We start from the raw sequence: 16829 nt of genomic DNA, 5'->3' as shown, positions 1-16829 counted from the left end.
TTAGAAAATGGAAATCAAGTTGGAGACCTCTGATCCGTGAGTCCGCAACACTAGCCACGGGACCACAACCCGATTCAATATCGTATTGGTTGTATATTTTTGGGCAATAACTATGGCGAAGGCGTATAGTGGGTTTGCATGTTGGTTTAATTGGTGTCCTGACGATAAGATGGTTGCGTCTCGAAACCGGTAGACATAGAAAAGTCGGTTAGTTGTAATATGAAAATATTTAGTAACATTTTAAAAAGACATAATTTGGTTAATCGAACTAAATATGAATTTAAGTATTTTATCGATTTTCCAGTGAGATAAGCGATAAATAATAACAGGGGAAAAGGCGAGAACACAACCCCTGTCCAGTTCATTGGGCCGAAACTTTACTAAACTAACCTTTGGAGACTAGCGCCTGGCAGAGCCTAACCTTGTGAAATCGATCGACTGAACGGAGTTACCTCTTCTTCTTCTCGCGCCTCTTCTATCGAAGGTCGGCGATCACTTAAAACGCCTCTTGATCCTCGGCCATTTCGACGAACATTGCTGCAACTGCAGCGCTATCACAAATGAATATCGACGTACTTAGCATTTGAGCGATCACAAAGAACAATAATTTATTTATTTATTAATATACACGGCACGCAGTGCCTTTTATTTTAAAAAGATACAAATTAAAAATAACAAACATCTTAATATAATGTGAAAAACTAAACATTAAATACAAAAGTATTATTTTACATAAATACTATATATATAACACAGCAGTTTTAAATAAAGAACATATTTAGATATAAAAAAAAATTAAACAAAATATGCAGATAAAATTTTAAAAGGAAAAGAAATTAATAATGAACATATTTAAATTTGTTGCAATATATAGGGAAAACATTTTTGAGTTAGGAATATGGGAGTCTAGGCATTTACAGAGCTTATGGCCTGTCATTGGCTGGTTTAAGTAGCCACTTTACACGCTGTGTAACATTCACCATTCTGCCTATGTTTGAACATCCGCATTTCCTCAACTCGGAACAATGATGAACAAAGCCCTGTAAATGCCTAGACTTCCATATTCCCTTCTCAAAAATGTTTTCACTCTCTGTTGCAACAAATTTAAATATGAACAATTCCCCGGGGAGAAAATCCAGCCAGTCTGCAAGCATTTGGACATACTATAAACATTGTTGAATAATGAACATGCTTAAGTTATCGCAGTCATAAGTCAACGCGTGTGTAATCTCTAAGTCAACACTCGTGTCGGTTTGTTTTTTGTTTTCCTTGTAAATAAATACAGTTCACTGGCGAAAAATTGGCGTTTACTATAAAAAAAAATACAATATATTGCATTTGAAAAATAGTAAGTAAGCAAAATAGTAAATTGCTTTTCTTGACATTTGGCTTGCCAACCGCCACCGCTGGCTAAATGCAATGAATAGCATGATAAACAATAAATAAATAAATAAATAAAAATAGCAGTTTTGGAAGATTTTCCATATTTACATCGGTGAAATCCAAATATGTGATTGCGCAGCAGGATTATACGTCGCAAAACGTAAATATTTTTACAATCAATATTAGGTGTTTACGGATGTTCCATGTGGTTGTGAATACGATTAACAACCATGGTGAGAAATTATTATCACGTCGCTTATTAGCACGTCGATAGTCATTTTTAATTGAGCTACTGGTTTTCTAAACCACTGCCGAAGATTCCAGGGTCACAATTACAAACGATTTTTTCTTCGGTACATATCGAGACGGTATACATAACTTTTATACTATCTCTACCTTCCTCGGTATGGTGTACTTTTGAGATCGAAAGATACCGACATGTTGATACGTGTTTTCATTATGTCATTTCAGACGTCATACGACCGAATTCAACCAATAAGTGGCGTTGAAACCTTACTCCGCGTTCAACGCTTAATCAAAATTAAAGTGTTCCACTTTCGTATATTAAATAGGGTTTTGTGATAAAAAGCGGCCACTTCAAAACGATAAGGAATTCAAAAAAATCGCGCTTAAAGCAAATAGTGCTGGTTTGTACATGATTTTTATATGAAATTTGACAGTTCCTAGGACGGTATGTTTGACTTTGTGTCTAATTATATTTACCAACTTATTATAAAGCGGGTTCTATCGATATATTGATACGCGTTCACAGATAAATAATAAATAAGTCAATCTTAAGAGTCACATTATCTTACGCATGCACTCATTACCTAAGTTGTATTGCATTGTATTTTATTATAGAAATAAAAGACAAATTCACAAATTTAGAATAACGATGACCTGTTTCATCGCTTTCGCGACATCTTTAAAACTGGTATATTTATTGAAAAATTCAATGTATTTATTCAAAAACAGTAAGGATAAAAAATTTGAAATTATATGATAGGGGGCCTTACTTATTAGATTTTATAATACCAGGTTTACCTTAAGAATTAACTATACCCAATTTAACTATTTATAACCGATATAAAAAAAACCTTACTTATAAAAATATTTATTACCTGGAATAACAATTCAGTTGTTATTACACGCTTCATTTTTTTAAACAGTCAACACTGATATGTGCGCGTGCGCAGTAACTTTTATAACAACACAAACAATCAAACGTCAAAGTCAAATCGAGACTACTGTCAGTGTAATGGAGAACAAGGAGAAAAATCAAAATCAAAATTGGGAAGAAGAGGAGAAGGTAAAAACGAGTTCTTTAGTTTATTCGTGTTTCTTTTTTTATCACAATTAATGGAAATACATACAGACCTATAACATTTCAGATATTATAAAAACAAATTATTGCAAATCACTTGAAGAAGGTCGCAGGACTTCGAAATTGTTTAAAATTGAAAAAAAATCTGATAAACTATCCATTTTGATTACCGAAAAATATGACTTTAGACCAGTGTGTATATATAACGCTTCAGAGGTGGGGCACCGCGCTTTAGAGATGAGACACGTCGGCATTCCACATATAAAGAGGAATACTCATTGGTCAAATGAATGAGATGTACAAAATTGAAATATACGCAAAATTTAATTTAAAATAGATTAAAACCCGTTACAATTTCAATAATTATCCGAAAACACAGATACTGTGCAGGATGTAGGACTAATAGCGTAGATTTGAGAAGAAACTAACACAAAATATGCTAACATTACTTTGCATGCCAGAAAATTATTAGTACCCTTTCCCTCGTCCAATTTGGTGGATGTGGTTTTAGCGCCATAAGCGATATACTCATTAAAAAACGAAATCGATTGGATATAACTAATAGAGGTAAAGAGGGGGGACCTAAGACTGAAATTAACTAAGTTAGATCCGGACGTCAAATTTCTTTGTAGCGAGCGTAACTGAATTTAATCATGAATTAGGCGTCGAGATATGTACATATGTGTTTGTACTCAATTGCAATTGTCACTCGTGTTTTATTATTGTCTTATTTTTTTTTTATTCTACTGAATTGCATTTTCAATTCGTGTTTTGTAATCATTTCAGTTATAATATTTGTATTAGAATAGGTTTTATTAAATTTCATTAGGGGTTCATATGTTTACAAACATATTTGATTTGAAAATTTACCTCCTTTTTGCTTAAAAAAGATGCTGGTGGGACATCTGACTTTTGAAAAGACTACGGTGAGGCATGGCATAAAGAAGGCTGGGAAACACTGCTTTAGACAGATCGCGTGCTTATTCCAGCGTTATACTACATAATGTGCAGACATAAGTTTTATATGGTCGCTATCCCAGCTTTAAACTGAGTTTAACTCTATGCGAGGTTTATAAGTAATACTTTTTGCTATACCATCATTATCCTACCACTATTCTCAAGCTAAACTTTGTACCCGATTTATAAGAAAAGCCCAGTAATTTTTAATTATTTTTGTCCTAAAGACCTTATTACAAAGTGTTGCGGGGTAAATACAAAAGTTTAAATAATAATGTTGTTATGATCGGTTTAAATTCATAAATAATTACTTGAAGCTCAAGTTCTTGGTTATGCCATTCCGGCTAGGCTAATGACAATCAATTAGGAAGTCGGGACAAAAGAGTATGGTTTACTAATAAACCCATCTAAAACACAAATTATTTATTTATTTATTTATTTATTTATTTACGGACAAAGTCCATTATAAACATTACAATTAAAAGAAATTTTTACAAAGGAATAAAAAAATATAAGGAACAGAAATAAGCAGCAAAGACAGATGATAGATTTTTTAGATTAAGTAAAAAGCATAGGCTAACTATACAGATTCTTTAGCTGATTTGTAAAGAAAGACATCCTTACACCATAATAATCAAGATCTTGATGATCGTTCACCCGCCTGATCATTCTGGGCAAAGGCGACTGTGCACCATAATTGGTCCTGTAGTGACCGAGGAAAAGCATTTCATTATTTCTTAGTCTACGGGTGGGAACGTTAAAAAGAATCTTTTGCAAAATTTCAGGGGCATCAATGAGACAGTTCATAATTTTATACATGCAGATTATATCTGCAATGCATCTGCGTTTTTCAAGACTTGATATGCTTAAAAACCTCTCCATATCAGAATATGAATAGTCTCCTCTTTCCAATCCCATCTTCCATGCAATTTTTCTTATAAAACGATGTTGAACTGATTCAAGGCGCTTGATATGAACAGCATAATGAGGGGACCAGATTACAGATGCATATTCAAGAATAGGGCGAACTAAAGAGCAATAAAGTGTTTTAAGTGTAAGCATACTTTGGAAATCAGACGTAGTTCTATTAATAAAGCCTAAAATTTTTAAGGATCTGTTTACTATATTATCAAAGTGTTCCAGAAAAGTTAGTTTATTATCTAGGATCACTCCAAGATCTCTTATAGAGGTGACAATCGAAAGAACTTGGCCATTAAGTTTATAATCAAAAATAAAAGGATGTTTACATTTATGGTATGAAATAATTTTGCATTTATCGATGTTAAGTTCCATGTTATTAGTTTTGCACCAAGTATGAAATGCATTTATGTCTTCTTGGAGTCTGACACAGTCATCAATATTTTTAATTAGCTTAAGTATCTTGTTATCGTCAGCAAAAAGCCAGAATTTTGTAAAAGAAAAAACATTAGCAGCATCATTAACAAACAGATTAAATAGAAGAGGGGCCAAGTGGGCACCCTGTGGTACACCAGAAGTTACTAGGAAGCTATTTGATATGAAGTTATTGATTTTTACACTTTGTTTTCTATGTGAGAGGTAGGATTTTAAAAACGATAAAAAGGGATCTCTAATGCCTACAGCACGAAGTTTAGCACATAAAATGTTGTGATCAACTTTGTCAAAGGCCTTGGAGAAGTCTGTATACAGTACATCAGCTTGAAGATTATTCTCGAACGCTGTAAAAATAGTATCAGTAAAAGAAAGCAAATTGGTCGTCGTTGATTTGGCTGTCCTAAATCCATGCTGCTCCTCAATCAGCACATTTTTAAATATAGGTGTTATTTTTTTTGTAATAATTGATTCGAATAGTTTAGGTACAGGAGATATCATTGAAATGGGTCTATAGTTAGTTACGTTAGATTTATCACCAGATTTGAATATCGGTCTTATTATAGAAATTTTCCAAATATCAGGAAATACACTCGTTGTTAAAGACATATTAAACAGTAAAGACAGAGGCTTGGCAAGACTAGATTTACAATTTGATAGTAGTATTTCAGGAATACCATCTGGACCAATACATTTACCATTACCAAGTTTACTTAGAGCGATTCTGACATCCTCAGCTGACACTTCACAATTATTCAGGTCTACAGTATTAGAATAGCTAAATAAGGAATTAACATTGGAAGAATTATTAACATATACTGAAGAAAAATGCGTTGCAAAAAGATTAGCTATGTCGGTACCATTAGATGCGTGTTTATCTTTAAGAAACATACTTATTGGCAGATCGTTATTGAAACGCTTATTAGAAACAAAACTCCAAAACTTTTTGGGATTTATGGACAACATTGTTTCAGTTTCATTGATGTATGATCTATAACAATTGGATGATTCAGACTTCGCAAGTTCTCTTAGTTGAGAAAATTGTTGATAAAATTTGAGATTCCCAGTTTGTTTATAAAGTTATAAATAATGTTTGCAGATACTCAAAGATTGCTTAGTAAGCTAGACATACCTTCACTTAATCCTCTTATTGTCAATGGTACCGATATTCAATACATGAAATCCGTAAAAAATCTAGGAGTACAAATGGATGAACATCTGTGCTGGCGAGCTCATACTAATGAATTAAGTCGCAAAATATTTTTCAGTCTACACTCACTTAGAAGGTTGCAAAAATTCTTACCCATTAGTACTAAATACACCCTGGTACAAGCATTACTACTACCCATTCTAGATTACGCTGATGTTTCCATGACTGATTTAAGCTATGAGAAACTCGATAAACTTGAATGACTTCAGAATACATGCATAAGGTACATTTTTTGTTTTCAAAGAAATCAAAAATAACAATAATCTCCCCAACTATCTAAAAACTATTAAAACTCCTATATCAGTAAATAAATAGAAAGTAAATTTAAAGAATTTTTTTGAACCTAAGTAAAAACAGCATGCTAATTTTATTAATATTTCTATATTATTGTTTTCTGTTTTTCTTTTTCTTTTTTCTCATGTATATTATAAATTATATAACTCCAAATTACTAAATAAATATAACAGTTTAAGTCACTCTACAAGCACAAGAGCTAGTCTTTTTGTTGAAGAGTAACAGCTATAATTTTTTTTTAAAATAAAAGAAGATTGTATAGTAAAAAAAAAAACATGTGTCAATTATGTTATTATTGTCTAAAATCTACTAATTTGACGTTTCGTATTCCCGTTTTTCAAGATTATTTATTATATTTGTATACGATACAGAAAAATGTATTTTTGCTTATAAGTGCAGATATTGCTACCAACTTGTACGGGGAATTAAATCCACAAGAGTTCTACACATAGCTCTCCGTGGAATACCAGATGGGCAGCATCCACCAGACAAACCCTCAAAACGTTGGAGAAATAGCTGTAGTTGAGCATCACAAGAGGATAATCTTGTAATAACAGACATTGGTAGATTAATCTACAGAAAATTAGAGACGATGAAAATATTGCGAAAAGTACCTATTTTATTTTGATAACTAGGTATTGAATTGAAGTTTCTGACAATTTAAGTCGAATAACTTTTAATTGAAAATCTAAAAGTGTCGGTTTTAATGGTGGGAAGTTTCCGTAGGTGACACTTCTAACAAGACGGGTGAATATCACATTTTATGACACCTTTAGGGGGAGTTTAAATGCTGTTTCCTACAAAATTGTAAATGTCACGAATTTGAGGTTACGTCACTTCTCGCAGCGAGGAAGCCGAGAGTCAAAATTATATTTGAAATACTTACATATACGCGAGTTGCGGTCTTGTGGTATTAATGTGTATTCATGGATCAAAGGTCCGAGGTTCGAATCCCACTCTACCATAACTTGACTCCCGTTAGGAAACGGTCTGAAAATTCGAACAATAAAAACTCAAATATTTCTTTAAACTCAGACTTACTAACAAGGAGCCAGGTTCTTGTGTTTTGTGACGCGATGTTCCCTTTTAGGTAAACTCCTGAAAAAAATCTAGCGAAGAGGAAAGACTTATTGGATGATGAGAAAATTCACATAAACATGTTTTCAATGCAGCAGCAAGGCTTATTACGGGAGTAAAAAAAATATTCTCACATCTCACAACATCTTCCAGATTTGAGAAAATATAAGCTTTGCTGGACAGTATTCTAATCCCTTCATTAAATGGCTCCAAGATACCTATCGGACCTTTGTATTGGGGAGAATACATGTCAAAGAAAATCTACTCCTGGGTCATTATTTGATTCAGGCAGAGGAAAACTTGTCGAAATCCGGCGCTCCCCAAACACTAGATTCGGAGATCGTGCTTTTGCTGTTGCCGACCCTTCTGCCTGGAACCGATTGCCAACAAACTTACGAGTCATCGACAGTATATAAATCAGAAAATAGAATACCTCACTTTAGTTTAGTTAGAATGTAAGTTTAAATAAACATTGTAAAGCGCCCTTGAGGGGATTTTTCACAAAAATGGCGCTATGTATCAGCCAAATATTATTATTATTATTTTTATTTTTTTTTGTAGTTGCAAATTACTTGTACCTTGCTTTTATTATGTGCAAGGTTTTATCGAATACATTTATCTTTAAATTATATTCCGTTGACTTCAACATTTTTCACCGTAGATTTACAATAATAAAAATAAAGCAGAATCAGAATAAACAAAATAATTCTAGAAATATTACATTAACAAATAATAAAAAATCGTAAAAGTTGGACACAAAAAACAAAAGGAGCTAGATACCACCATTGAATAACTTAGCCTGCTTGATCGTCCCTGTAATGAATCGAACAGTCTCTCTTCGTGTATCATTACAGTTAAGGAGCTCAGCTAGGTTATTAGTCGCAATATTATTATTATTAAATAATGAATTAGAATTGTGAATATTAGGAAGTAGCCAAATTTATGTTATAAATATAAATACATCTCGCGGGAACATGGCTGACGCCATTTTTATGTATAAAACTTTTAATAACATGATAGATTGCCCTAAGATTCTATCACTTATTAATTTTAGAGTCCCAGTAACGCAGACCAGAAACCAATCTCTATTTAAAATGTCCAAATAATGCACTTAATATTTTCAAAATTCATTTGTACATAGAGCCTGCAATATGTGTAATCAGAAATTAAATTGTATTGATATTAATAACATATCTTTAACTTCTTTAATAAATGAAATTTCCAAAAAAAAACAAGTTGCGCCTTGAATCCGCAGCCTATATTATGCGGGTTATGTGCAGTTCTGTATGTAGGCACATTATAAATGTACACTGCGTGGTCAACTATAGTTGTATTTTATATTATAATGTGCAACTGTGTGACCAAAATTCAAAAGTAGACATATTTTTAATTATTTTTTTCTCTCACATATTTATTCATATTTTTCTCTTACAAACTATAATTAATAATAAAAATAATGTGACCGCACTGGAGTTACCCGTGCCGAGGACACTTAACAATATTATTTTTTGAATTGTTTTTACATTAGAGAATAAACAAAGAAGACTAACTTAATAAACAAAGATAATTAACAAAATATTCACAGTTTTAAAAACTACGTATATGTTGTACATCTATATTATTAATATTACAAAACGCACAATGAAAATAACACAAACCTAACATAAGCTATACACTTGTGGAACGGTTGATTCAATATTGGTTTGGGCGAATGAGACAATCCATTTTACTTCAACCTAGCTCCACTATCCATTTTTTATCTAGCCTTTTTAAACATTTTCTCGTTACTAATAATTGTTTCAATAGATATTTTTATTTTATTTTTATTTTTATTTATTAAGGAAAAACAACAGTTGTTATATAAAAATACAAAATATAAAAAATAGAACATACATCCAGTTAAAGTTTTTCACAAATATAATGAGAAAACATGTTACACAGTAAAGAGAAAAATAATAAAGACAAGACATGAGAGAAAAAAAAGCTCTTAAGAAGGTTAAGGGATGAGGAAATAGAGTGGAGGAGTGGAGGAGTGGAGGAGAGGGATTTTTATAATATAGTTGACCAATTCAAAATTTTGATATTATAATAAAATAAACATATTTTAAGGAACATAAACTTAATACACACTGACAAATGTTTTATTTTACAATGTTTAAGAAAGCTTTTTTTTAAGTCACAAAATTTTGTATTAAAAATATCTAAATGGGGACAAAGTAAATTAAATTTGTTATGATTAGTTATTTTATGTTATGTATAATTTTTATGTGACAACATTTACAATTACAATATTATGTGGAAGCCTCTAATATGACTTTATGATATGTGTTTATAATATAATTGTATCTTATAAATTTAAGAATGTCTGTTGGTTTTTCAATGAAATAAAATCAAAATAAATTAAAGTAAGCTTAATAGGTTTTATAGGGTGACCATTACAGTGGAAAATCATATAAAGGACTATATTGGAAGTTTGTTGGATTATTGATCAAAGGAACATTATTTTTTAGAGCTTTCCTAATTTAAAATATTTCCATATTATTTACTTTTGAGAATAAACAAAGAAGACTAACTTAATAAACAGAGATAATTAACAAAATGTTCAAGCAGTTTTAAGAACTACGTATTTATGTTAATAATTAATTCATGTACATCCATATTATTTATATTACAAAGCGCACAATGAAAATAACAAAAATCTAACATAAGCCAAACACTTGTGGAGCAGTTGATTCAATATTAGTTTGGGCGAATGAGACAATCTATTTTACTTCTACCTAGCTCCACTTTTCATTTTTTTATAGCCTCTTTGAACATTTTCTCGTTACTGATTGTTTAAATAGATATGTTATGATTAGTTTTTTTGTGTTATGTATAATTTTTATGTGGCAACATTTACAATAACAATATTATGTGGAAGCCTCTAATATGACTTTATAATATGTATTTATAATATAATTGTATCTTATAAATTTAAGAATGTCTGTTGGTTTTCCATTGAAATAAAATAAAAATATTCAATAAGTCAATAGTGTGAGGAAGCATAAAATAATATTAAAGCACGCCTGCTTTGATAAAAGTTTGATCAGTGGTCCCCCGAGGGTGCGGCTTCTTTTGAGATGTAAAGCATCACATTCGCATAGAACGTGTATGGATGTTTCTTCATCTGCACTGCAGAACCTACCTACAGAAGTTTTAGAAAGGTTCTTTCTAGCAAGGTGTTTATTCAATATGCAGTGCCCTGAGGCGCAATTACAAACGCTATCTTCATCCGTACATACCGAGATGGTATACTAAACTTCTCCTTCTCTACCTACTTCGGTGCGAGTGAGATTGTAGATAGTTTTACAACACATTCGCCTGAGAGATCGCATTTCGACAGCGTTCTACCTACTTTCATCCCTGTTTTTCCAAGTTCATACTTCGCTCCCATTCATCAAGGTCGGGACCAGGACTCCGTTGTGAACTGCTAATTTTGCCTCTTTTTTTTTATTTTTTATTATTTATTTATTTAGTTCTATGTATTACATAGTCTAATATATATTTACAACACAATATTTACATCTATACTTATTCTAACATTATTTATCACTATTTTACACTTAGTATCCTAATTTATAATATTAACTGTTTCATATGTACATTTTCATTAATTATATTCACTACTTACACTATTTACTACCTAATATTTTTCACAAATATACTTTTTACATTTAATTTTAAATATATTTACATTAATTTCATTTTTTATGCTTTCTGGCATTTCTTCAAATAGTTTTATTCCCTTGTACATAAGGCAGTTCTGGGACATTGCTTTTGATTTCTTTTCCAGTCTTATATTTTTAGATCCTCTTGTTGCATAGTTATGAAAGAACTCATTATTTTTTAGTTTATTTTGAAAATATCTCGGAACTATTCCTTTAATAATTTTGTTTATTTCATTGGCAACATTGAATTTGATTCTTTGATCAATTGTCATGATATCTAGAAGTTGAATCATTTTCTTAACATTTGTTCGTCTCCCACATCTTAATATTATCCTCATCGCTTTGTTTTGTATTTTTTGGAGTCTTTTTAGATCTCCTTCATTACTTAAATATAAAATACTGGAGCAATAATCAATGTGGGGAACGATAATACTTTTAAATATCAGCAGAGAGGTTTTAATGTCTAATTTATTCCTTATTCTTCCTAACCTTCTTTGCTATTTTCTTACTCGTATAGTCTGCATTTCTTGCGACAAACATTTATTGGCCAAGGTTGATTTAAGGGAATATAATTTTTATTTATTTCAATTTATTACCTCCATGAAAAACGCAAATGTTAACAATTATTCTTTTCTCATTTGAAATTCTTATTTTTTTAATTTTTTTTTCACATTTAATGTTTAACTTTTACATAATTTATGAAAACTCTTTTTATGTTAAAAAATGTTGTTTTTAATACTTATTTTGTATGACGGTATGTTTTCTGAATAAAATAAATAATAAAGAAATAAAGAAATAATTTCTACCCGCGCAAAAAGAATTATAATGGCACCCCTGTGAGTGATAAGCTTCACTTGGTTTTCGATAAGTTTTATTAAGACGGAAGCAAACCTTTGGTTTATCCCTAAAATAATCCCTTCGCACGGTGCTTACCGGGTACTTTTTACCAGATTATTATACTCTTCGTCTGGGCCCACGACCTTAGTTCATTGCGAGGGTCGCATTTGGTTAACCCACAGTAAGACTCTGGGCCTATCTGGGTCGATTACCACATTGCAAAATAATATCTTCATCTCCGTTGAGATATATAATAAAATAAAAGAGACATTTTTAAAGTTGACTGTCGGCGTTTTGGTGTTTTCACTCTGAACATAATTTTTTTTATCGTAAAATGTCGATCCTTTTAGTAACGGTTGGGTGCGTTACTCGTTCATTTGTAAATACCGATTAAGGGACGGCCTCTACGCCATACACCTGTGCCTAAATCGGTTATAAACGGTACAGAGGACGCCGAGACGCATACTAAGTTTGCCATAAATCATGTATAATAGAATTTTAGCAATTGCAATAAATTTGCTTAATATTTTAACATTTTTGAGATTATTTTGAGAAAAAAATATGAATGTGTACAGGGCTTGTGACCTGTCATTGTCAGGTGGGGGTGGTCACTTCATAAACTATGATATGTCCATCTTTTACTACGTTTATGGAGTGAATGAAAATCTGATACAGGCTATTGCCTCTCTCTATAAGGACAGCACAGCAGAGGGGAACCGTGCATAGAAGCAATTATGCGCAGCTTACCATTTTATTTGACTGACCATAATAACGTTTCACTGTAAAACAAATAAATAATTAACATTTATTTTTAATCAATTCCACGGTTTGTATTTTTATCCTAATATAAATATTAATATTCATAAAGCTCCCCCAGCGCCTGCGGTGAGTCAAGAAACTAGCCAATTATTCCAGCTTATTTTTTTATACAAATAAGTATACAATATTTTGAATGTCTTACCCCAGTGAGCAAATTATTTGAAGATTCTTGATTTGGAAAACAGTATTTCAATATTTTTTTCTGTAGGGCTATTTTTCTTTGAGATGGCACTTTTGACACAAGACCATAATTACTTTCATGCGTCATATTGCAGGACATATGGCGCCCAATGCGGCCGTTTTTAGCACTTTTAATTTCTAGAACAATTCGGCCAGTTGACATTTCAATTGAATACCTAATATCGACTGAATTCATACTGCTATTTTTTATTTATTTTTTAATGAGTTATGTATCAAAGTAATGGGTAATATATCTTTATAATATAATATATCCCGAAGTTACGTCGTTTGAGTTGATTTCATGGATGAGAGTTGTTGTATCACACAGAACCACAGAAAAAATATCAATTTACAGCATATATTACTTACACTATACTATGTACCTTCTATGTAGGTACAATTATATCATATTTTTTATAGCCTACCTGTAAATAAAATCACCATTCGCCACTGCAGAACAGCATGTGTTAGGGTTATTTTATTCATATTTTTATCGAGTTCTCGGATATTAATGTTAGTTTTAAAATCGAACCACCTTATACCTAATATTCTTCTCAAGCACTTACTCTCAAAACTCAGAGGTTTGGTGTTTTGAGCTTTAGTAAGGTGGCAAGATTGGCACCCATATAGAAGCACTGGCATTATACAAGAGTCTAACAATCGGCATTTCGTTTTGACCGAGTATAGACTTGAGTTCCAGACAACACGCATCATGTTAAAAGTTGCTCCAGCAATTCCTAGGCGGGTTGCGAGCTCTTTGTGCATGCTTCCATCCTCAGTTATGTGAACTCCCAAGTATTTAAAGCTGTCAACTTTCTCAATCCTCTGTCCACCATTAAAGAGAGGTTGATCAGGGTCAGGACAGGATTTATTATGTAGAAATATGTAGTGTAGAAAAACACTTTTGATTAAACTTTCCTTTATTTCTGTCACAAATTTAAAAGTACAAAAGTAACAAACAGGACGTAGATGTCGACGGCGAAGATAAGGCATATGAAAGTAGAGGAAACGAGGTCCGTATGCACAGACAGAGTAATACGGCGTTCTATCCTCTCCGCCTACCCCTTTGCCCGTTTTATTTTAGAGCTAATGGCCGGCGCTAAGACGCGCCGGTTAAAATTAAAGTCGCCTAAAAAAACGACATAATTCCAAAACATGAAAGCTAAATGTTTCCTTATATAAAATATTACCGCGCAGCAAATTTCAATATTTAAGTGCTTTCTTATTCCTTAAACAGCAGTCCAAAAGTCATAATTATATAAAAGTACATCATTAAAAAATATATATAAATATATATATGTAATTATATGTCTTTCAATCTACACATAAAAGGTCTAAAAACTCTGCGTATATATTAATTCTTAAAACTATTCTCATAGCCTTATTTTTTATGTTTGAATGAATTTTTCATTGATTTTCAGGGGAAAGAACTGCCAGCAAAGGATTTAAGTGGTACCTCAGACCCCTATGTCCGAGTGACCCTTCTGCCTGACAAGAAGCACCGCCTGGAGACCAAGATTAAAAGACGGACCCTCAACCCGAGGTGGAACGAGACATTTTACTTCGAAGGATTTCCCATTCAAAAACTACAGAGCAGGGTCAGTTTTTCACATTATTTTTTTTTATTTATTTTCAAATGCTATATTTGCGTTTTATTGATTTACTAATATATGACAATTTTCGGGGCCATTTTCAACAAGTTCTAAATAACTCACTATTGGAAAATGGGAATCCGTTGGGGTAGGGTTGGTGTTCGAACCTCAGACCTCTGATGTGTGAGTCCGCAGCACTATCCGCGGGACCACAACCTGATTCTATTTTATTTTTTCTATTTCGAAAAAAAATCACTAACATACATTTTTTTATACTATTTACATTTTTCAAACGTCTCGAGTATTTGTGGATTGTTGGATTAACTGTTAGTCGTAATTTATTTACAATGTTATATTTTACAAATAACTTTATTTACTTTTATAAATATTTGAAAACGACTTTTCCTTCTTGCATATAAAAGGTACAAACTGCCTTTTTTATTGAGTAAAATAAAAAATAATGGAAAAAACCTCTAAAATATTTTATTTTTTTTCAACTAAAATATAATTATTTTTTTAGACAAAATTTTAGAAGCATAGGCATTTACAGGGCTTACGACTTGTCATTAGCTGGTTTTAGTGTGATCATTTTACTAACTGTATCATAATAACAGTTTTTTCCATATGTCCGCATGTCTTTAATTCTTCCGTCTGATGTTTTTTACAAAGTCAGTTATGTGTGTCAAGTCAATCAATAACGGGTCATAATATTTTTTTAATAACTACTTTTGTTTTTTCTGTCAAAAGTACATTGAATATTGTCCGTCACGCGGTCTAATGGTTGTCGCGATTGTCTGCCATGCAAAAGGTCTCTGGTTCGATTCGCGACGTGGGTTTTGTGAAATATTTATTAAACAATGTATTTCAAAGCTGCAGTACGTAGTTTTTTTTTGTTTTCGATAAATTGTATTTTTCATAAAAATTTTAAAGTTGTGAATGTCTTTAATTTAGATGTCTTCATCAGTTTTGAGTTTTGGTGGAATTATATTTTTTGTTTTCGCGATTTTAATAGTCTTTGTTTTTGTCATCTTGTGCCTTCAGATGTACACTGTGGTATGTCTTAATCGGCTACTATGCAGGAGAGCAAAAATATATATTTTTAAAATTATTAATACTCGTAACTTCATATATATTGTATATTCCAAAACGTCCAAATTGTTTTTTTTTTTTGTAATTTCTAGAACCCTTAAAAGGGCCCAGTTTTATTTGCCGTCGTCGGGCGTAAGATATACAAATACAAATACAAATATGATAAATTATTCAAAAAAACGGAAAAGATAATTACACAAAAAACTTCATTATGATACTTTTTCTTTAAAAAAACCAACCAAATCGGTCAAGTTTTGGGATGCGGAAACGGAGGAGCGAGATTTTAACGTCAATTTTGTTGATTTTAGCTAGGCATGGCGAGAGAGTAGCTAAAAAAAAAAACAAAGAGATTCATCTAATTGAATTATTTCACCTACATACTAGGCATCGCCTGAAAATGTTATTTTTTCAATTTCTATACTTCTTTATGAACCAGGTGGATTTATCAACAATATTTTGAGTTTGTCCAAATTTTTGCCTAGTATGTAGGTGAAATAATTCAATTAGATGAATCTCCCCCGCATGAATTAAGATTTCGGCTCTTTAACTTCACAAACATCAACAGATGAAAGAATTGAAGGAATAAAGATGTTCGAATATGGGCAGAATGGTGAATATTACACAGTGTGTAAAGTGGTAACTTAAACCAGCCATTGACAGGTCATAAGCCCTGTAGATGCCTAGACTTCTAGATACCTTTTCTTAAATGTTCTTTATCTCTGTTGTATATGTTAATGAAAATATTCATTTGAAAGGTGTTTTCACACTAGAATATTTCATAGTCCCTGGAGCAGCACTTGGGCTCCGATCACAATGGGAAGTTAACAGAGTTTTCTTCAAATGTCTATAAAGAAAAATCGATATCTGTGTATGAAAATGAGTATATTTGCATAAACATTTCAAGAATCTTCGTCGCTAACCTATAATTGAACATGTTTAGAAGAAAAATTTGTTTGCATATTCTGCTTTTCATACAGAAAACTTAATTTTTCTTCGTAGATAAAATTCAA

The 16829-nt window shown here is 31.8% G+C and overlaps 1 protein-coding gene across 1 annotated transcript in view; it reads left to right on the top strand.

Moving 5' to 3' along the window:
* Positions 1 to 16829, top strand: part of Syt7 (Synaptotagmin 7) — a 76287-nt gene that overhangs the window by 12989 nt on the left and 46469 nt on the right. Inside the window, exon 2 of the mRNA XM_088232129.1 lies at positions 14560 to 14736. Coding sequence (XP_088088255.1) covers positions 14560 to 14736 — 177 coding nt within the window. The remainder of the gene's footprint in view (positions 1 to 14559; positions 14737 to 16829) is intronic.

Source organism: Micrasema longulum, unplaced genomic scaffold, assembly GCF_059751315.1.
Source record: "Micrasema longulum isolate JH-2025_06_02 unplaced genomic scaffold, ASM5975131v1 h1tg000951l, whole genome shotgun sequence".
In the NCBI taxonomy this organism is placed as follows: domain Eukaryota; kingdom Metazoa; phylum Arthropoda; class Insecta; order Trichoptera; family Brachycentridae; genus Micrasema; species Micrasema longulum.
Note: the sequence above shows the minus strand (reverse complement) of the source record. Positions and strands in the feature narration are given on the sequence as shown.